This window comes from Artemia franciscana, chromosome 10 (genome assembly GCF_032884065.1).
Source record: "Artemia franciscana chromosome 10, ASM3288406v1, whole genome shotgun sequence".
NCBI classification, from domain to species: domain Eukaryota; kingdom Metazoa; phylum Arthropoda; class Branchiopoda; order Anostraca; family Artemiidae; genus Artemia; species Artemia franciscana.
In genome coordinates, this window is record NC_088872.1 from 17,516,606 (window position 1) to 17,539,424 (window position 22,819).

The window sequence follows — 22,819 nt, forward strand, 5'->3', positions numbered from 1 at the left end:
GACAATTTTAGGGGTCTATTAGGTGTTATAGCATAGTTAGGTTGTATATGTTAAGAGAAAAACATTTCAGAGTTTTTTCCCATCTCTGAGACTTAATGTAAAATTTAATAGCTATGACTTAATGTAATAAAAGTCCAGAAGTTATGTTTCTAATAAGAGTAGAAAGCGAAGTTAAATTTGAACTAAACAAGCATCATTACTTCACAGCCTATAAAACTAGCTCATATAAACTGACTCATAATTTTTCCCTAAATTTACAAAATTTTGAAAAATAACATTTTATTAAAATTTTGAAACAATATATGGTTTTTCCTGTAACAGAAACATAAGGCACTTTAGGATCCTTTTACAACAAGCATTAGGATGTTTTTATATGATTTGAATTCGTTTCATTTAGTGCGACTTGTAGATTATTATTTTTTAGACAAACTTGAAGTGAAGGTGCTAATAAATTTTGAGGACCAGGGGTGTCGTCGGGGATAGGGCAGGGAGGGGCAGCTACCCGTCCCCCATAATTTGGATAAAAAACAATAAATATCCCATGTCCCTCGACTCTCCAGATATGGACCCCTTTTGGCACCCCCCCCCCAAATAAAAATACTGAAACAACGCCCCTTGTTGGGACTATAAACTAACTTAATAAACTCTCATCATCACTTAAATTATTACATAGTATAGGAAGTAACAGCTAGATTTGAATGAAGTTTATATTATGCTTTTTTAACTCTTGATCAAATAGTTGCTGGTTAGGAACTGTAGGTAAGGAGCGACCCGGCTCAATAGTAACCGAAACTCTAAAAAAATCGGTTTTTTATACCAATATATACATCAAAAGAATCTTATTTTTATGCTGATTTTAAATATATAAGTTTCATCACGTTTAGTATTACCCATGGAAAGTTACGAGCCTGAGAAAATTTGCCTTAATTTCGAAAAAAGTGGGAAACACCCCCTAAAAGTTATTGAATCTAAATAAAAATAAAACCATCGGATTCAGCGTATCAGTGAACCCTACTATACAGGTTTCAAGCTCCCATCTGCAAAAATGTGGAATTTTGTATTTTCTGCCAGAAGAAACATCAAGGATGCATGTTTTTTTTTTTTTTTTTTTTTTTTTTCTTGGGGTGATCATGTCGACCCAGTGGTCCTAAAATGTGGCAAAAGGGAAAATTTTGAATTTTTTTTTAGATAGCCATTTTGTTCAGCATAGTCAAAATCTAATAGCTATGTGTTTTAGGACGAATTTAATACCCCACAGTCCCCAAGGGAAGGGCTGCAAGTTATGAACTCTGCCCATTGTTTACACATAGTAATGGTTATTGGAAAGTATACTGACGTTTTCAGGGGGGATTTTTTCTGGTGGTGGGGTTTTCGAGGAAAGGGGTTGCGTGAGAGAACTTTTCCATGGAGGAATATATCATGGGGGAAGAGAATTTCCTTGAAGGGGGCGCTGGATTTTCAAGCATTATTTAAAAACAATGAGAAATTAAATAAAAAACAAGTCTTTTCGACTGAAAGTAAGAAGCAACATTAAAGTTTAAAACGAACAGAAATTATACGAGAAGCGTATATGAGGGGGCTGTGCCTCCTCAATACATCACTCTTTACGCTAAAGTGTTTTTAATAATTTAAAAGAGCTATTTATTCAAATTAAACGGCCTTTGTGATTCAGGGGGTCATTCTTGAAGAATTGGAGCAAAAATCGAACTTTAGTCTAAAGAGCGAGGTATTGACGAGGGGTCAAGCCTCTCATATGCGTAACAAAAATAACCGAATATAGAAGTTCGTTACGTAAGTTAATTTGTAAGTTACTAATATTTATTACTAATAAGAACGTCGTAAATAAAATTAAAAGTTCTAGTGAGCTTTTTAAGTAACCACAAAAATTAGAGGGCAACTTGGTCCCCTCCCTCACCCCTTTTTCTCAAAATCGTGTGATCGAAACCTGGAAAAAACCATTTAGCCAAAAAATACAAAATTAATATGCATATTTATTATTCATGTACGGTGAGCCAAAATCAAAACCTGCATTAATTCAAAAATCTTTGCAAAATAAATAAAATAACAAGTTTTACAACTGAAAGTAAGGAGCAACGTTAAAATTTAAAGCGAAGAGAAATTGTTACGTATATGAGGGGGCTCGTCCCCTCCTCAATACCTCAATCTTTACGCTAAAGTATTATTAGTAATATCAAAAGAGCTATTTATTCTAAATAAATGGCGTTTATGATTCAGGGGCCATTCTTAAAAAATTGGAACAAAATTCGAACTTACGCGCAAAAGAGCAAGTAACAGACGAGGGGCGAACCCCCTCATATACATAATAAAAATATACGAATACAGAACTTCGTTACGTAGCTTAATTTTTGAGTTATGTATATTTATTTACTAATAAAAACGTTCCTAAATGAAATTTAAAGTTCTAGTGACCTTTTTAAGTTACAAAAAATTGGAGGGCAACTAGACCCCCTCACCCGTCCCTGTTTTCCCAAAATCATCCGATTATAACTTAGGAAGCTATTTAGCCAAAAAAAGAAAGATCAAAATGCAAATTTTGTTTTAATTATTCATGTATGGTGAGCCAAAACCAAAACCTGCATTAATTCAAAACTTTCAGATTTTAGCTGAAAGTAATGAGCAACATTAAAACTTAAAACGAACAGAAATCATTCCGTATATGAAAGGGGCTGTCCCTTCCTCAACGTCCCGCTCTATAAGCTACAGTTTGAGTCTTTCTCACAACTCTACTTTTTAAAACAAAAAAAAATAGCTGAAAGAGTGAGGTGTTGAGGAGGGGACAGCCACTTTATACGGAATAATTGCTGTTTGTTTTAAGTTTTAATTTCGCTCCTCACTTTCAGTTAAAAAAAAACTTTTTTTTTCATTTCTGATAATACTTAAGTGCGTATCAGCAGTTAAAAATTTATTTGATTACCTATCACAGTCTCTGCCTAAATGAAGAAAGATATGGTTTCAATTTTTATGGCACTTGATATTTACCAAACGACATAAAGCGATCACAAATTCTGTCGTTCTGTCTATCTGTCGGTCTGTCATTTCAGGTTTTGCTAGTTTAGGCACTTCCAGATAAGCTAGAACGATGAATCATTTCTCCGATTTGACCATCTGGGGGGGGGGGGGTTAATTCGGAAAAATTGAAAAAATGAGGTATTTTTAGGTTAAGAAAGGCTGATCGGACCTTAATGAATTTTGATATTTATAAGAGCATCGTGCCTAAGAGCTCTTATGTCAAATCCCGACCGGATCCGGTGACATTGAGGGGAGTTGGAGAGGGAAGCCTAAAATCTTGGGAAACGCTTAGAGTGGAGGGTTCTGATAAACTTGGTGAGAAAAATAAGCAGAAGTCCTAGATACGTGAGGGGGAGGGTTAATTCTGAAAAATTAGAAGAAATGAGGTATTTTTAACTTACGAAAGAGTGATCGGATCTTAGTAAAATGTCCTGAATAGAAGGACCTCGTAACTCACTTATTTTAGCAGATCCAGTGTCATTGGAGGGAGTTGGGGGAGGGGAATCTTCGAAAACGCTTAGAGTGGCGAGATCAGGATGAAACTTGGCGGGAAGAATAAGCACAAGTCCTAGATACGTGATTGACGTAACCGGAACGGATCCACTTTCTTTGGGGGAGTTGGGAGGGGGAGGTAATTCAGAAAAATTAGAAAAAATGAGGCATTTGCAACTTACAAACGGTGTATCAGATCTTGAATGAAATTTGATATTTAGAAGTACTTCGTGTCTCAAGGCTCTTATTTTAAATCCGGACCGTATCCGGTGATATTGGGAGAGTTTGAGGGGGGAACGGGAAATCTTGAAAAACGCTTTGAGTGGAGAGATCGGGATGAAACTTGGGGGGGGGAGAATAAGCACAAGTCCTAGATACGTGATTGACATAACCGGAATGAATCCGATTTCTTTGGAGGAATGGGGGGGTGTTAATTCAGAAAAATTAGAATAATTGAGGTATTTTTAACTTAAGAACGGGTTACCGAATCTAAATGAAATTTGAAATTTGGAAGGAACTCATGTCTCAGAGCTCTTTTTCAAAACCCCGACCAGATCTGGTAAAATTGGAGGAAACTTGAGTGAAATCTTGGGAAACGCTTAGAGTAGTGAGATCAGGATGAAACTTGGTGGGTAGAATAAGCAAATGTCGTAGATGCGTGATTGACGTAACCGGACTGGATCCGCTCTCTTTGAGGGAGTTAGGGGATCGAGTGCTTTGGCAAGTTCGGTGCTTCTGGACGTGCTAGGACGATGAAAATTGGTAAGTGTGTCAGGGACCTGCACAAATTGACTTGATAAAGTCGTTTTCCCCGATTCGACCATATGGGGGGCTGAAGGGAGAGAAAAAATGAAGTATTTGTAACTTACGAGTGGGTGATCGGATCTTAATAAATTTTGATGTTTAGAAGGACCTCGTGTCTCAGAGCTTTTATTCAAAACCCGACCGGCATTAAGCCTCTGATTTTGCTTTTAAATCAATCTATTGCTTCTTAGAATTTTGCTAGAGTTCATGCCATATGAGCTTTTGGCTCTTAGCTCTTCCGACCTCATCACAAGTGCCAAATGAACTCTTAGCTCTTGTATTTTTCCTAGTCCACTTTGTGTAAAAGCAGAACTAAACAAAGAGACACTATGTGCATCAAGGATGTCAAAGCAATATATCTACAATATCTAAGGAATGGTTTGGTGCATCAAGCTGAAATTTCTGAAGTGTGTTCAGCTAAATCAAAGGACACTTTACACATCCAGGTTGTCAAAAGGGCACATCAGCATTGTCTCAGGAACCGCTAAGCATATTTAATTGAAGCTTTCAGGTAATGATGAGGGGCTGTTTAACAAAACCACATGACACTGTGTATATCCGGGTTGTCAAAAATCAGAAGACATTACATGTATCAGGGTGGTCAAAAGGACATATCTACACTATCTCAGTAGCGACAATTAGTATTAAGTTGAAACTTTAATGGCATGATGAACAAAGTCGAAAGACGCCATGTGAATCCATGTTGTCAAAAGGGTTTATCTGCTATATTTCAGGAACGGCTACGGGTACTAAGTTGAAATTTCCAGGCATACTGAATTAAATAAAAAAAATACTACTTGCATCGAGGTTGTCAGAAGGGTGCATATGCAAAATATCACGGTTAGCTAGGGGTAATGAATAAAAACTTTTGGGCAGGTTCAGGGCGATGATGAAATCAATCAAAAGACACAGAATACATACAGGATGCACGCATACATAATACATAATATCTGCAATAACTCAGGAACGTTTATCGTATTAAGCTTAAATTTTCAGGGCATGTTTATAACTAAGCCAAAAGATACTATGTGCATCTAGGTTGTCAAAAAGGCTTCCCTGCAAAGTTTCAGGAACTTCTAAGGGCATTCAGTTGAAACCTTCACGAAATGTTAAAGGGAATGCTGAACTAAACCAAAAGGTACTACATGCATTTATGTTGTCAAAAGGGCGTATCTTCAATACCTCAAGAGCTTTTAAGTGTATAGAAGCTCTAACTTCTAACTAAATAAAAAGTTGCAATCTGCAGCCATATCGTCAAAAGGGTGTATCTGTAATATCTAAGGAACGGCTAAGGTTATTGCCTTGACACTTCCTGAGAACGATTAGAGGATGATTGAACAAAGTCAAAAGGAACTCTGGTCATCCAGGTTGTCAAAAAGGTGTAAATGCACTATCCCAGGAACTACTAAGGGCCATAACTTGAAACTTTCAAGTTGAAAAGGGTATCAAACAGTTCGTGGTAACGAACTCTAGTAAGGAGCGACCCGGCTCAATAGTAACCGAAACTCTAAAAAATGGAATTTTGATACCAATAGTTACATCAAAATAATTGCATTTTAAAGCTGATTTTAAATATATAAGTTTCATCAAGATCAGTTATACCCATCAAAAGTTACGAGCCTGAGAAAATTTGCCTCATTTTAGAAAATAGGGGGAAACGCCCCCTAAAAGTCATACAATCTTAACGAAAATCACACCATCAGATTCAACGTATTAGAGAACCTTTATGTAGAAGTTTCAAACGCCTATCCACAAAAATGTGGAATTTCGCATTTTTTGCCAGAAGACAGATCACGGATGCGTGTTTATTTGTTTTTTGGTTTTTGTTTTTTTTTTTCCCGGGGGTGATCGTATCAACTGAGTGGTCCTAGAATGTCGCGAGAGGGCTCATTGTAACGGAAATTAAAAGTTCTAGTGCCCTTTTTAAGTGACCAAAAAAATTTGAGGGCACCTAGGCCCCCTTCCACGCTCATTTTTTCCCAAAAGTCACCGGATCAAAATTCTGAGATAGCCATTTTATTCACCATAGTTGAAAAATCTAATGAATATGTCTTTAGGGACGACTTACACCCCCGCAGTCCCCGTGGGAGGGGCTGCAAGTTACAAACTTTGAGCTGTGTTTACATATAGTAATGGTTACTGGGAAGTGTACAGACGTTTTCAGGGGGATTCTGTTGGTTTAGGGGGAGAATTGATGAGGGGGGTAACGTGGGAGGATATTTCCATGGAGGAACTTCTCGTGGGGAAAGAGAATTTCAATGAAGGGGGCGCAAGATTTTCTAGCATTATTTGAAAAAACAATGAAAAAATAAATATGAAAAGTTTCTTCTACTGAAAGTAAGGAGCAGCATTAAAACTTAAAACGAACAAAAATTATTACGCATATGAGGGGTTCACCTCCTCGTTATACCTCACTCTTTACGCTAAAGCATTTTTAGTAATTGCAGCTATTTATTCTACGGCCTTTGTGATTCAGAGGTCATTCTTAAGGAATTGAGACATTTAAGCTTTAGTGTAAAGAGCGAGGTATCGACACCCCCTCATATACGCAATAAAAACATACGAATATAGAAGTTCGTTACGTAAGTTAATTCGTAAGTTACGTATAATTTTTACCAATGAAAACGTTTGTAAAAAATTAAAAGTTCTAGTTGCCTTTTGAGTAATCAAAAAATTGGAGGGGAACTAGGCCTCCTTCCTCACTCCTTCTTTCTCAAAATCTTCCGATTAATTGCAATTAATTAATATGCAAATTTTGTTTTAATTATTTATGTGCGGAGAGCCAAGATCAAAACATGCATTAATTCAAAAACGTCCAGAAATTAAATAAAAAAACACGTTTTTTAAGTGAAAGTAAGGAGCAACATTAAAACTTAAAACGAACAGAAATTACTCCGTATACGAAAGGGGCTTTTCCTCCTCAACGCCCCGCTCTTTACGCTAAACTTTCTTACTGTTTTAAAAAGTAGAGTTAAGAGAAAGAGTCAAACTTTAGCCTAAAGAGCGGGGCGTTGAGGAGGAAAAGCCCCTTTCGTATGCGGAGTAATTTCTGTTCGTTTTAAGTTTTAATGTGGCTCCTTACTTTCATTTAAAAAAACTTGTTTTATTTTTATTTTATTGAACTTAATGAAACGATAATCCTTGCATCCAGGCTGTTAAAAGGGCATATTTGCAATATCCCAAGAATGGCCAACAGTGTGAAGTTAAAACTTACAGGGGTAAACTAAAATGAAAGGCACTATGTTTATCCTGGTTGTCAAAAAAGCGTATCTGAATTATCCCAGGAACGGCTTAGAGAATTAACTTGAAACTTTCAAGGATAGCTGAGGGGGTATCAAACTAAATCAAAAGACACTCCGTGCATCCAGATTGTTAAAAGGGCGTACCTACAATACCCTAGGAATGGCTAAGGGTATGAAGCTGGAACTTCCAGGGGATGAACTGAGTTAAAAGACACTTTATGTTTTCTGGCTGTTAAAAGAACGTATCTGCAATATCTCAGGAATGGCTAAGGGTTTCAAGATGAAACTTTCAACGGGACGTTCAATTAAATAAAGCATATCACGAGCATCCAGTTTATCAAAAGGATGCATCTTCAATATATCACGAACAGCTTTTTAATCGAGAATGTTGATGGATGTTGAACTAAACACTGCGTATATCCAAGTTGTCAAATGGATGTGTTTGTAGTATCTCAGGAACTGCTTAGGTTTTAAGTGGAAACTTCGGGGGTATGTTAAGGGCAATATTAACCAAAATAAAAAAAAAACTATTTGTATCCATTTTGTCAGAATAGCTTTGCTGCAATATTTCGGGGACAGAGGTAATGTTGTAAGAAGGAATCAAGTAGATATTAAACTTAGAGGAGCTTTCCAAAGACAATGAATGTTTGTTGAAAATGAGATTTTATTAAAGAAAATGTTATTCTTACTTGAAGATTTGTATTTTTGTTTTTTATATCGATCGGCTTAAAATTTTAGGCAATAAAGAAGCCCCAATAAAGTTTCAGATCCTGGGGAACCTTGGCCAAAATCTGCTAACACTGATTTTGTACTTCCTATTTTAGTTTGGATTCTTAAACAAAATATCAGCAATCTTTTTATATATAAGCTCAAAATGCATTTGTTTAAGCAATCAAACAGTCAAAACAAAAGACAACGCGAAGGGAATCTTACAATGAAGTGGTTTATCAACGTTTGTGAATATTCAAGGTTGTAACACAGGGGGGGGGGGGCAGGATGGCTTCATCCGCTAAAGAAGGCCAAACATCATGTATATTTTCAAGCATTTATTTGAATAAGGCCAAACTAAAGAAGGTTAAACATCAAGCAGATTTTCCAGCATTCTATTTGAATAATATTCCCAGTACCCACCCATCTAAAGTCTTATAGTAAAATTAGTGTAAAATTTTCAAAATGTTGTCTGAGTAACAAGCCAAATCTTATTTATAAGCCGAAAAACAAAAACAAACTTTAGAAACATTCCTTTAATAAGCTTATAAGAAAACCTAACTAAAAAGCACAAAAACTAATTTTAAATTCAAACCCCCTGAAAGTTTCAACTTAATATGCTTAGCCGCTTCATATATGTTATAAATACATTATGTTGACAGCCTGAATACAAGTAGTATCTTTTGAATTATTTCAACATAGTCTGACAGTTTCAATTTAATGCACTTAGCCTCTCCCATGAGGTTAAAGATATACCCTAGTGACAACCTGGACACAGACAGTGTCTTTTAGCGAGGAGGGTGGTCCTATTCCAGATACCGTCTGGCTAATTTTTCGGTCTACGGGATTGAAAGGAAACACTGTAATTATCAGAGGCAACACTAGACCGTTGCCTATAGCAAAGGTCATACGGCTCTAATGCTTTATTATTTTGTCCCCCAGAGGCACGTCAAATGGAAGGGGTTATCGCTTAAACTTTCTAGGGGGCTCATTCGATTGGAAATCAGAAGTTCTAGTGCCCTTTTTAAGAGTCAATAATGATCGGAGGGTAAGCATCCCCCCCTTCCTTAGCCTTTTTTCCCAAATGCATCCGATAAAATTTTGAGATAGCCATTTTGTTCAAAATAGCTCAAAGATCCCATGAATTTTTGAGATAACCATTTTGTTAAAAATAGTTCAAAAGTCAGATAAAAAAACTCAGGTGTCGACACAACCCCCCAGAGCCAGAGGACAGGCATTTTAAGCTATGCGCAGGGTTGATACTTTGTTTAGTTTGATACCTTGTTAACTTAGATCCTTTCTTTACTTTGATACTTTAGTACTTTGATATTGTTACTTTAATACTAGTTTTGATACTTCAATGAAAGTTTGATGTTGAAAAATCTTATTTTGAAATAAGTAGTTTTATCAAGAACTTGATACTTTTTCCAATCAAAAACGAACAAAAATTAATTAAAAAACTGTCTGAAGTTTTTTTCCCAGTTCTTTCCGAAAGATTTGGGATTATGTACTTCTAATGAATGGTGTCTTAACTACAAACCAGAGTATTGGTACGGCCCGTTTCCAAAACGGTAAAAGTATCATTCTCTTACTTGAATAACCAATTCTCTAACTTAGGATTATTGTTCTCTTACATAAGTGGCTACAAAGTTCTGCAAATTAATTTACCTTCTTTTTGATTATGATAATCGGTAGAACAGAATTCAAAGACAATTGAGAATTGCATTAAGGATTGGTTGTTAGACCGCAATTGTCTTCAGGGAGTGATATATAATGCTACTAATTCTTGAAAGGTCATCAGTTCGAAATTTTATTTAACTGTAATTTTATTTTCATTTTCAATGTTGTAATAACTCGAAAAGAAAAAAATTGTAATATAATATTTTCCAGTAAAGCACCAATGGCATATAAGGCTTTATAATTTTAAAGTTAGGGAGGGAGGCAGTATCCAAACTCTTGTTTGTAGTGAAGCTTCATTCGTCTTGAACAGTCTTGGAAAGAACTAATAAAATTAAACTAAACATTTTATATGTAATGATATCAATTGCTGAAAGCTCATCAGTTTAAAATTTAATTTTACTGGAATTTTAGTGTTTGTTGTAATAAGTACAAAAGAAAATATTTGTAATATAGTTCGTCTTCAGTGAAGCACCAATGACGCAGTAGGCTTTAGGTAGAATCCAAACTCTTCCTTGTAGAGATTTTTGATCTTTTCAAACTGTCTTTGCATATCCAATTTAAGTTTCACTCCTTTTAACATTTATTTACTCATTTATATTAGTAACTATTGTTTGTTAGTTTGGTATAATTATGTATTTAATTTTTATTCGTTTTGGGTTTCATTTATGCCTCCATAACAAAATAATTTTGTTCGTTTTAAGCTTGATTTACGTATTCAACTCAAACTTTGCTCGTTTTTATGTTTATTTATTTATTTGTTTATATTAGTACCTGTTGTACGTTTTTTGCTATGATTGGTTGTTTGATTTCTGTTCGTTTTGCGTTTCATTTATTATTTAATAGTAATTTCTGGTTGTTTTGAGTTTCAGTTATAGTAGGTTTCTATTCCTTCTGATCGTAAGCTTTATACTGCCTTTACTTTTCTTTAGAAAAATCCTTTTTCGGAATTTTTTTTTTTTTAACTTAATTGCTATAAAGAGAAAACCAAGGATTACAAGCAAAAAGGGAATTCCAGGGTGAAAATAAATCAAATTAACTAAAGAAGCAAAGAAAAAAGGACATATATCTGACAAAAAAGGGCCGGAGTGTCTTTTACTTAAGTCCGATACCCATCAAATTTCCTGAAATTTTTAACAATAGACACTAGCTGTTACTAAGATATTGCAGATATGTTCTTTGGAAAAACTGGATGCACATAATAAGTTTTGATGTAGCTCAGCATCCTTCTCAACAGGCTTTGTAAGTTTCAACTTAAAATTCTTAGATGTTCCTGATATATTGCAAGTACGCCCTTTTGACAACCTGGAAGCACATAGCGTCTTTTGATTTATTTTAGAATCCCTGTCAACGTTTCATAGAAGTGTGCAGTTAATGCCCTTAACCTTCCCTAAGATATTACAGATACAAGTTTCTAACCACACGAATTCAAACATTCCTTTCGATTTTGTTTAACGTTCCGCTTGACATTACCTGAAAGTTTCAGCTTAATACCATTGCTGTTCCTTACATTTTCCAGGTACACCTTTTTAATAGCCTAGATGCACACAGTACATTTTCATTTTTTTCGACCTCCCCCTCAGGATTTCCTTGGGGTTTCAAGTCGATACCCTTAGCCATTCATTAGCTTTTGCAGATATACCCTTTTGACAACCTGGATGCAGATAGTCCTTTGCTTCAGTTCAACATTCCCTCATCATTCTTTGAAAGTATCAGCTTGATACCCTTTGTCACTTCTGAATATTGCACATACATCCCTTTTACAACCTGTATGCACATAGTTTCTTATTATCTAGTTCAACGTCCTCCTCAACGCGCCTTGAATTCTTCAATTTAAAACCTTTAGCTATTCCTGAGATACTGTAAATACGCCCTTATGACAGCCTGGATGTACATAGTCTCTGTTGATCTGGTTCATCATCTCCCTCAACATGCCCTGAAAGATTCAAGTTAATACCCTTAGCCGTTCCTGAGATGTTAGAGATTATCTACCAACAATTTCAATATATATAGTGTCTTCCGATTTAGTTGACCGTCTCTCTCAACATTCCTTGAAAGTTTTCTTTTTAGAGCTCTTAGCCATTTTTAAGATTTTGGTGGTACGCCTTTTTGACAGCATGGATGTACAAAGTTTCTTTTGATTTATGTCAATATCCCCCTCGACATTACTTTAGGTTTCACCTTATCACCTTTAGCCTTTTCAGGCACCCAGGATCAAACATCCTCCGTCTCCCACATAATAAAGCTTATGCGTATACATTGGGCAATTTGCATAATTTACAGCCCCTAGTCCAGGGGCTATTAACGGATATGCTATTCTCGGAGGCAGAATGATTGAATGTTTCAACTTTTTTGAATAAAATGGTCGTCTCAAAATTTGGTCGGATGTATCAGGGGGCTGAATAAGGAGGTGCAACTAATAAGTAAGTGAGAGGTTGCTCTTTCAATCATTCTTGACTAATAAAAGGGCACTAGACCTTTCAATTTCAAATCGAATATGCCACCTGCAAAGTCTCTAAGACGAGTTTCTCAATACGAGGTGGCGTGGTAAAAACAATACAATGACGCCAATTCACTCTTTACTTGGGCAGCGCTATTGCATTGCCAATTATCTCGGCTCCAATATTGCTATTGTCAGCTTCATATGGTGGGATCTCAGATCCACAAAAAAATCTGGGTCACAAATGGAGCAATTTTGGTTACATTTATGCAATCTTTATGACCTTTTGTACATTTTTGGCTCCTTTTTGTCCAATTTTGATGCCACGCGTAGGCCTATGAGCTCTAAAAGCTTATGCATGCCAAAAGGACCAATGATTTCACAAACAAAAGTAAAATTTTCATAAAGCACTTGAAAAGCCTTATGTATTTTCTCAGTTTCAATTATCAGATTGCGATCTAGAATTATGGACCACCGGGGGCCTGGAGAAAGAACTAGACCTTCGGTGACAAGGCTCCGTGGAGTGCTGCAGCAAGTGTGATCTATGAGTCACAGTTGTGAAGCACCACATCCAACTATATCTGACGGATGATAAATGTGTATGCTCCCGTATCACGTTTCCAGATACGTTATGATTATTGCGACTTACTATTTGTAGGGTCAACGTGCGAGCAAAGAACTTCTGAAATAAGTTCTTTGTGTAAGAATTAAGCGTCAAGCTCTGTATCCTCTTTTTTCCTATTAAACCTGTTAACTATTTACTTTCTTTAATGAATATCCGTGAAAGACCTGTGGTGGAGACTTTTATTTCTTAGCGTGCGGCTCATTTTCAGATATAATTGTAGAAGAGTGCATATCTTCTTATTTAGTTTTCATGGATTAAATCTCTAAAATATAATAAACACTAAAATTAGATATTTTTGAAAAAGTAAAGATCACAACTTCTTTTTTTAAATCAGGATTTCCAGTACTATCAGGATCTCAAAAATTTACGAGAGATGCCGAAATTTTGCTTAGATTGCCAGAGATATAGAATTCTATCTGCTTTCAATGTTGCATGATTTACAAATAGCTAAACTTTGAAGCTAAGGCCTTTTCCTTCGACAAAATCTGAAGAATGGAAAATGGAAAATGGAAGAATGGAAAAATGAAGAATGGAAAAATCTGGGAATCTGAAGAATCAAAGCTTCAAAATAGAAAAAGTCAAAGAAGGATTTTTATTTAAGGAAAAAAAAATATAAACTTTAGTTCTTAAAGATCAAGATCTGTCTATTTGAGTTGGGAAAACCAGCCTAACTTGTCTAGAAAAATTGTTACCACGATCAAGGAAATTGATGCACAATGACATCTGTAGCAATTAATTTCTTTGTGCACATTTCATTTTCGGATATAGAAGAGTACACGTCTTGTTGCTTACTTTTCATGGAATTATACGTCTAAGATATAATCAACATAAAAATCAAGAGTTTTAGAGAATTATGAAGAAACTAGAACTTCTGTCGAACAGAAGGAACGATAATATTTCCCAAAAATTTATGAGGGATGCAGGAAGTTTGCCTATGATTCCGAAGAAACAATATGAAGTTCTGTCAGTATCCGAAGTTAGAAACAGTCGCTGATGGAATTTCATTTTTGGAGAAACAATTTTAGCTCAAGTTTTTAGAAGATCAAGATCGGGATTTTTTCTCCGGTTCTCAGAGAAATAATTTAATTTTCTGCAAGAGTACGACATAACACTTTTCTGAAAAGAGTTTAGTTTTCCAGTTAGGATAGTTTTGTTTTGGCAGCATGTAAATCATGATGGAAAAATATTTCCCTTTTGACTGGAAAACTACTGGAATTTTAGTGAGCTTCGCTTTTTTCCCCCGGTTTCACGGTTTCCACACCCAAGAAATATTTCCAGCTTGTATCTCTTATCACTTTGTAGCTACAAACCACTGGTCATGAGAAACGCAAAAAAAAGAACAGTTGCAAAAGCAGTACCGTTGCTCCGCAACACAAATAGTGATCAGTGGGTGGTTTGATGTCCTGCGATGCTTGAAGCGACCGACGAGGCCAGTATAAAAAAGTAAGGATTTTTATCTTTTTGATATCAAAGACTGGGTACACATGAATAAGTTAGATTTTTTTCGACTTCGTATTATTCGAAGATCATTAGGGACAAAATAAATCGTTTAACTGACATGTTTATTGAAAAGCTTCCAATAACCGTTAGAGTTTGCGAGAAATTTCTTGTGTGGAGACTCCAAGGCACCTCCGTAGGACCAGAGCCTTTTATCCCTCAAACTACATATGTGTAAACATAATCCCTTTTTAGATATGTCTCTTGTTAAAGGATCATTCAGGAATTTATCTTCAAGTGTCAAGCTAGTATCGTAAGGCAAACAGTGATGAGGATTTATTCCAGACTTGGTGTTTGATTTGCCACCTGAAAACTTAATAGTGGGTTTTAGTTCATTAATTGAAACACAGAGCTCAAAAATTAATATAGGCATTTAATAGGCAAGCATGTAAGAAATTAACCAGCGTCAGAAAATGCCTATTAGACATACTTCGAAAAACAAAGCTTAAGGGTTTTTCAAAATTTGTCTGATGACAAAAATAGAGATACTTTAAAATTTCTCCTCTCTCTCCGTTCCTCCTGAAAAAAATTAATCCAGTTGTCTTAGGGTTTGATATACGTATTGTAAAAGTATAAAACAAATTAAATTAAGCAAAATAAAAATACAAAATCATAAGCTCTATTAATTTTGTTTTGTTGTTCTGAAACCCGATTAGGTTTTACACTGTTCTCTCTGATTCTGGTAATGCAACTGAAGTTACAAAAAAAAACACATATTAGAAAACATGTATATGAAAGAAATTTAAGCTACATAAGTCTACTTAATATGCACTCTAAAACTTACAAGAAATGGAAACTCCCCTTGGGCTGCCTCAACTCCTCCAACGATTTTTTCCTGCAACGGAATACAATCTGCAAATAGAGGCCATAGAAGGCAAACAATTAAAATAATCAAGGACTTTAATTGCATTGTCATTAAGACTCCTTTGTACTGAAAATTTTTTTTGGAAGATAAGAAGTTGTCTATCTTGAGCAAATACTGAATATGCATTTGTTTTCATAACGTACATGGATTCCTATTCCCATCCTTTTTTTCTTTTTTTTTACAAGATGTCTGATTATTAATTATTCAAGAAAGCAGTACTGAGACATTATAGCAAAGCTAATTTGCGTAAGCTTTGATATTTAATTGTTTTACAAAGAAGCAATGTCAAACAAATTCAGGTTTAAATCTTCAGCATTTTCAATCTTCAGAATTTTGTATTTCTGATTTAGTTCGTTTCTTTGATACTTCCTAATGTACTTGACAAACGAAGGGAATGTATTGAAAAAAAAATGAAAGTTCAACTAAACACTTTGTAGGATATATTCTTTGAAAAAAAATGGAAATTTAAACACTAAAAATATTAAAATCCCTAAAATTGGAAGGTTTAACAGCCAAACACCTTCTCTATTGATTCCAATTCATTATATTTAAAAGTAAACAGGCGGGACATCGTCTTTCGCTGCTAAGTTTTTATTTTGCTGAGTAACAAAATTATCGATTACTTTAACAATGTTAATCTACATTTTGTTGAAATAAAAGCAAAAGAACTAAATTTGACTTATCGCCGTTGAAAAGAAACGAATAAATAATTGAATTATTTCTAACGGTGCTGCTTGGGTCCTAAAATTAATTGGAATCTGAAAACGCACGTATGTGCACATAAATATACCTTAGTTGTACCGTTGATCCGCTTGGGTTCTAAAATTAGTTGGAATCTGAAAACGTACGTGTATGCACATAAATATGCCTTAGTTGCACCGTTGGTCCGCTTGGGTTCTTAAATTTGTTGGAGTATGAAAACTTACGTATATGCACATAAATATACCTTAGTTGTACCGTTAATCCGCTTGGGTTCTAAAATTAGTTGGAGTCTGAAAACGTACGTATATGCACATAAATATGCCTTAGTTGTACCGTTGATCCGCTTGGGTTCTAAAATTTGTCGGAGTCTGAAAACTTACGTATATGCACATAAATTTACCTTAGTTGTACCCTTAGTCCGCTTGGATTCTAAAATTAGTTGGAGTCTGAAAACTTACGTATATGCACATAAATATACCTTAGTTGTACCGTTGATCCGCTTGGGTTCTAAAATTAGTTGGAGTCTGAAAACTTACGTATATGCACATAAATATACCTTAGTTGTACCGTTGATCCGCTTGGGTTCTAAAATTTGTCGGAGTCTGAAAACTTACGTATATGCACATAAATATACCTTAGTTGTACCGTTAATCCGCTTGGGTTCTAAAATTTGTCGGAGTCTGAAAACTTACGTATATGCACATAAATATGCCTTAGTTGTACCGTTAATCCGCTTGGGTTCTAAAATTAGTTGGAGTCTGAAAACGTACGTATATGCACATAAATATACCTTAGTTGTACCGTTGATCCGCTTGGGTTCTAAAATTTGTCGGAGTCTGAAAACTTACGTATATGCACATAAATATACCTTAGTTGTACCGTTAATCCGCTTGGGTTCTAAAATTAGTTGGAGTCTGAAAACGTACGTATATGCACATAAATATGCCTTAGTTGTACCGTTGATCCGCTTGGGTTCTAAAATTTGTCGGAGTCTGAAAACTTACGTATATGCACATAAATATGCCTTAGTTGTACCGTTGATCCGCTTGGGTTCTAAAATTTGTCGGAGTCTGAAAACTTACGTATATGCACATAAATATACCTTAGTTGTACCGTTGGTCCGCTTGGATTCTAAAATTAGTTGGAGTAAATTAGGTTATTTTTAAACTCATATTCGGAACCTGTGCCATCGATTACCCTATACTAGCCTATTTGAGCGGTCATGTCTTCTGATTTTGACAAACTCGTATTTTCGTCCGCCATCTTGGATTTCAAGCCACCTAGCGGTGCTCCGAGGAAACATTTTGCTTGTGTAATCAAGCCATATTAAAGAGCTTGCTTGAAAGTACATCTCAGCCAATTTTGGTGCTTTTCTCAAACGCAGAAGTGTTTTGGTGCTTTTTGCCCGCAATAAAATTCATTTCTAGCATAACTTCATCTAATGTATTATTCAATTTTGTATAAATTTCTTATAAAACCTACATATGAGCAAGATTCCATTTAAATAAAACAAAGTTTTTCTAATGGAAGCAAAGAGCAAAGTCGAAACTTAAAAGGAACAAAATTGTTGCTTCGCATCCTATACAGCCTATGTATATACAACTAGTTGAAAAAAAAATGACTGATGATATTTTCCTATGTTTGGAGGATCTCAAAAATAAATCTCACTAAAATACGAAATAATACAGGACTTATTATGCATGGAAAATTAAAGCGCTTGTGGCTTTTTTATGGTATGAAAATATTGCGTTCTTGTTTTTTTGTGCATGAGTTTTGTGTTTTAACTAAAGTGCTAGTTTTGCAAAATCCTATAAACGTAGGTAAATATTAATTGTTATTAGTTTAAGGCGCAATATCAGACTTTACTTCGATCAGAGAAAACTTTTTTTCATTTTTATAGAAGAAGACAGATGGCCCATTTTTTTTTCCAAACGCATCGAAAGTGTCAATATGGTATAACAAACCATCATGAAAAATATTTGAAGATGGACGTGTAATACCAAACAACCCCTTCCAATTTTAATTTTATACCAACAGCTAGTTTATTCTTTTTTTTGCAAGCTTTGTGTCTGCATTAGTTGCTAGCTGGTGATCTGAAAACCGGGGTGGTCACACGATGAAAATAAAAATCAGTAGATTTTGGCGAGTTTTTGCTTGGTCTAGTGATTTTCTTCAATAATCTAGTGATTTGTGTATTTCTATAGTGATTTTCTTCAGGCAATTAAAAAAAATTACTAGAAATAGTGATAAATCACTAGTTATGCACCTCTGCCTGGAGACTAGTTTTATCGATCTGAAACGACTAGCATAATACCATAACGCGGTCATAGATTCTACTGGGAAGAATCATCGCCCAGTAATCAGGAGAGCACGACTCTGCAAATGTTCTGTATTTTATTGGTTATAAAGTCTTATCAACTATTATATAAAACTAATTTATGCGCGCTCTATAATTTACCCACCATAAATCTTACACAAATTACTTCAAATGGTATCTTTGTAATTTAAGCAAGGAAGGTAAAAGACTAAAATAATTCAGAGAAAATAAAACTCTAAATCTGCATGAGCAAACATGTTTGATAGGCATATTTCCTTAGACACTCATGACCGAGACTTTAATTTTTGTGAGACCCAACTTCTTTAATTTACACTAAAGATTACAGGTTTTCATTAGACTTGAACAATGTTTATTGTGCAGATACGTTTACGTTAATTTAATTTGGGTCTAGTCCAGGGGCTTAATTTGCTACTGGGCAGTGGATAAACTACCCCCCTCCCCCCAAACACTAATTTAGATCCACCCCAGCTGAAATTTAGTGTCTTCAAAAATCTTGTAAAGACTAGGATGAGCTTACATGGATCATTTTTTCACTTGACTTCGGAAACTCGACTCCAAATTGTGCCGCCATCCAAGGATTTTGACGAAGTTGCGACCCTGGTTTAGCCGGGAATAACAATAGTTCTGCAGCTTTCTTCTGGTGTATCATTTCTTATCAGTAATTTTGGAGTATTTCGGAGTAAGATGTGACTAATTCGGGTTATAAGGTTGATAGATGTTTTATAATTTTTAGGATGTAAATAGACTACCACGAAAGAAACAGTGTCATTTTGTGAATGTTTAGCAAAGAAAATGTCACCATAGACCACGTTAGTACGTTGTGTTACGTAATCTTAAGGAACAAATTTTTGCCTCTAACCTATGCAGTTCTCGAGACTCGAGTTCTACATCGAATTTTACGCTATGCAGGCTCTAGGTCACGTTGTGTAGAAGTCAACACAATAAAAACAAAATAGAATATCTAAATCAATAAACTTTTCGAATATTTTTTTATTTTTCCTAGAAAGCCATTCATGCTTCATCGAGCTTCCCCGTTTTTCTCCAATCCCCATTTTTACTTCTTGATGAGCCTGCTTATGAAAACTGTCATGATTTTAGACGATGATTATGATGGTTTTAAAAATTTTTATGCTATTCCAGGGTCAAACGGCTTGCTTAAATGTGAAAGGCCATGCTTAATGTAACGTAATTAGCCACACGGCGCAGAAAATTATGTGCATAAAGCGAAAACCTCTTTGTTTCTGTTAGATTTGTATCTGTATCACGTCTCCTACAATTACCCATTCGACGGAAGTTTTAGTTTCTGTTGTTTTGTTGTTTGTTTTTAAAATTAATAAATAAAAAAAAAACAAGTTTTTTAACTAAAAGTAAGGAGCGTTTTGAGGGCGTTGAGGAAGGCTGCTCCTTCCTCAACGCCCCGCTCTTTACGCTAAAGTTTTACTCTTTCTCTAAATTCTACTTTATACAACAGTAAATAACTTTAGCGTAAAGAGCGGGACAAGTTCCACATTTTTGTAGATAAAGCTTGAAGCTTCTACAATAGGGTTCTCTGATACGCTGAATGCGATGGTGTGATTTTCGTTAAGATCATATGACTTTTAGGGGGTGTTTCCCCCTATTTTCCAAAACAAGGCAAATTTTCTCAGGCTCGCGAGTATTGATGAGTAAGAATAAATTTGATGAAGCTTATATATTTAAAATCAGCATAAAAATCTGATTCTTTTGGTGTATCTATTAGTGTCAAAATTCCGCGTTTTAGAGTTTCGTTTACTACTGAGCCGGGTCGCTCCTTACTACAATTCGTTACCACGAACTATTTGATTATGCGCGTTAATTAATTTCCTTTTTTATTTGTACAATGGTTTCGTAAACTAGTTTTCAGTAATATAGTGCTGCTTTTAAACAATTAAATAAAATAAAACAGTTTTATCAGCCCAAAGCAAAAAGGAACAATAAAATTTAAAACGAACAGAAATTATTCAGTACATGAGGGGGTCCGCCCCTTCCTCGACTCTTACTCGTTATGCCATACTTTTTTAGTGCTTTAAAAAACTTCTTATTCCAAATAAATAGTTCTTGTGTTTCCGTAGTCGTTCTTAAAGAATTGGGCCAAATATTTAACCCTTAGCGCAAAGAGCGAGGTTTGAGGAAGGGTAGTCCCCCTCATATACGGAATAATTTGCATTCGTTTTTACTTTTATGTTGCTCCTTACTTTCAGTTGAAAAAACCTTTTTTTTATTTAATTTCTTATTGTTTTTCATATCATGCCGGAATATCCGCCTCCCCTCACCTTGAAAAACTTTCCTCGTAAAATCTCTCTTCATTCAAAAATTCCACGTGCAAAAAACTCCCCTTGGAAAATTGGCCCCAGTGAAATTCCTTCTTCGCGTGAAATTATCTCCATACCATTCACTTCTTGGGGAAGATTCCCCCAGAAAGTTCCCTCTAGAGAATTCTCTTTGCTTTCATTTGAATTTTTTTATTTGTGATTGTTTTCAAATTTATGCCAGGATATCCCCCACTCGTCTGTGGATAATTTTTCCCTGAAAATCACTTCTATGGAAAGTTCCCCTCTATAAATTTTAGTATAATTCCTAATAACAAATGGTATAGGCAAACAATAGGCAATTTTCATAACTTGCAGCGGTACCCCCTTCCCCCGACCTGTATAAAATTTTCTTTAGAAAATTTTTTTCAGAAAATTTGTCTCCCCGGGGAAAATGATCCCTGTGGAAAATTCCTTCCCCGAAGAACCCCCCCCCCCCAAAAAAAAAAAACATCTGTATATTTCCTAATAAAAACACAATATGTAAGCAATGGGGAAATTCCATAAATTATATCTCTATCAATATAGGTTGTAGATATTAAGTCATCCTCTGAGGCATCAAACAGTTCGTGGTAACGAACTGTAGTAAGGAGCGACCCGGCTCAATAGTAACCAAAACTCTAAAAAATTGAATTTTCATATCAATAGCTACATCAAAAGAATCGCATTTTCATGCTGATTTTAAATATATAAGTTTCATCAAGTTTAGTCTTGTAACCCATCAAAAGTTACGAGCCTGAGAAAATTTGCCTTATTTAGGAAAATAGGGGGAAACACCCCCTAAAAGTCGTAGGATCTTAACGAAAATGACACCATCAGATTCAGCATATCAGAGAACCGTACTGTAGAAGTTTCAAGCTCCTATCGACAAAAATGTGGAATTTTGTATTTTTTGCCAGAAGACAAATCACGGGTGCGTGTTTATTTGTTTTGTTTTTGTTTGTTTTTTTGTTTTTTTCTTTTCCCCAGGAGTCATCGTATCGACCAAGTGGTCCTAGAATGTCGCAAGAGGGCTCATTCTAACGGAAATGAAAAGTTCTAGTGCCCTTTTTAAGTGTCCAAAAAATTGGAGGGCATCTAGGCCCCCTCCCACGCTCATTTTTTTAAGATAGCCATTTTGTTCAACATAGTCGAAAACCACAATAACTATGTGTTTGGGGATGACTTACTCCCCCACAATCCCTGGGGGAGGGGCTGCAAGTTACAAACTTTGACCAGTGTTTACATATAGTAATGGTTATTGGGAAGTGTACAGACGTTTTCAGGGGGATTTTATTTTGTTTGTGGGTGGGGCTGAGGGGAGGGGGCTATGTTGGAGGATCTTTTCTTGGAGGAATCTGTCATGGGGGAAGAAAAATTCAATGAAAAGGGCGCAGGATTCTCTAGCATTACTATAAGAAAACAATGAAAAATAAACATGAAAACGTTTTTTTCAAATGAAAGGAAGAAGTAGCATTGAAACTTGAAACGAACAGAGATTATTACGCATATGAGGGATTCTAAAAATACTTTAGCATAAAGAGCGAGGTATTTAGGAGGAGATAAATACCTTGCTCTTTATGCTAAAGTATTTTTAGTAATTTCAACTATTTATTCTACGGCCTTTCTGATTCAGGGGTCATTCTTAAAGAATTGGGACAAAACTTACGACTTAGTGTAAAGAGTGAGGTATTAACGAGGGTACAAACCCCCTCGTATACATAATAAAAATATAAGGTTATGAAAGTTTGTTACATAAGTTAATTCTTAAGTTACGTATATTTTTTACTAATAAAAACGTTCGTTAAAAATTAAAAGTTCTAGTTGCCTTTTTATGTAACCGAAAAATTGGAGGCAACTAGGCCTCCTTCTCCACCCCTTATTTCTCAAAATCGTCTGATCAAAACTAAGAGAAAGCCATTTAGCCAAAAAAAGAATTAATATACAAATTTCATTTTAATAATTTATGTGCGGAGAGCCAAAACCAAACATGCATTAATACAAAAACGTTCAGAAATTAAATAAAAAAAACTAATTTTTTTAGCTGAAAGTAAGGAGCGACATTAAAACTTAAAACGAACAGAAATTACTCC

At 35.3% G+C, this 22,819-nt stretch overlaps 1 protein-coding gene and 1 long non-coding RNA gene across 2 annotated transcripts in view; one reads left to right on the plus strand and one right to left on the minus strand.

Moving 5' to 3' along the window:
• The window catches only part of LOC136031623 (trypsin-1-like), a 79,140-nt gene extending 60,071 nt beyond the window's left edge, over positions 1-19,069 (minus strand). The window contains exons 1-2 of the mRNA XM_065711261.1: positions 18,938-19,069; positions 15,300-15,494 (exon numbers count right to left, since the gene is read on the minus strand). Coding sequence (XP_065567333.1) covers positions 15,300-15,494; positions 18,938-19,069 — 327 coding nt within the window. The remainder of the gene's footprint in view (positions 1-15,299; positions 15,495-18,937) is intronic.
• LOC136031854 (uncharacterized) overlaps positions 1-22,819 on the plus strand; it is a 98,736-nt gene that overhangs the window by 69,234 nt on the left and 6,683 nt on the right. The gene's annotated exons all lie outside the window — the stretch shown is intronic.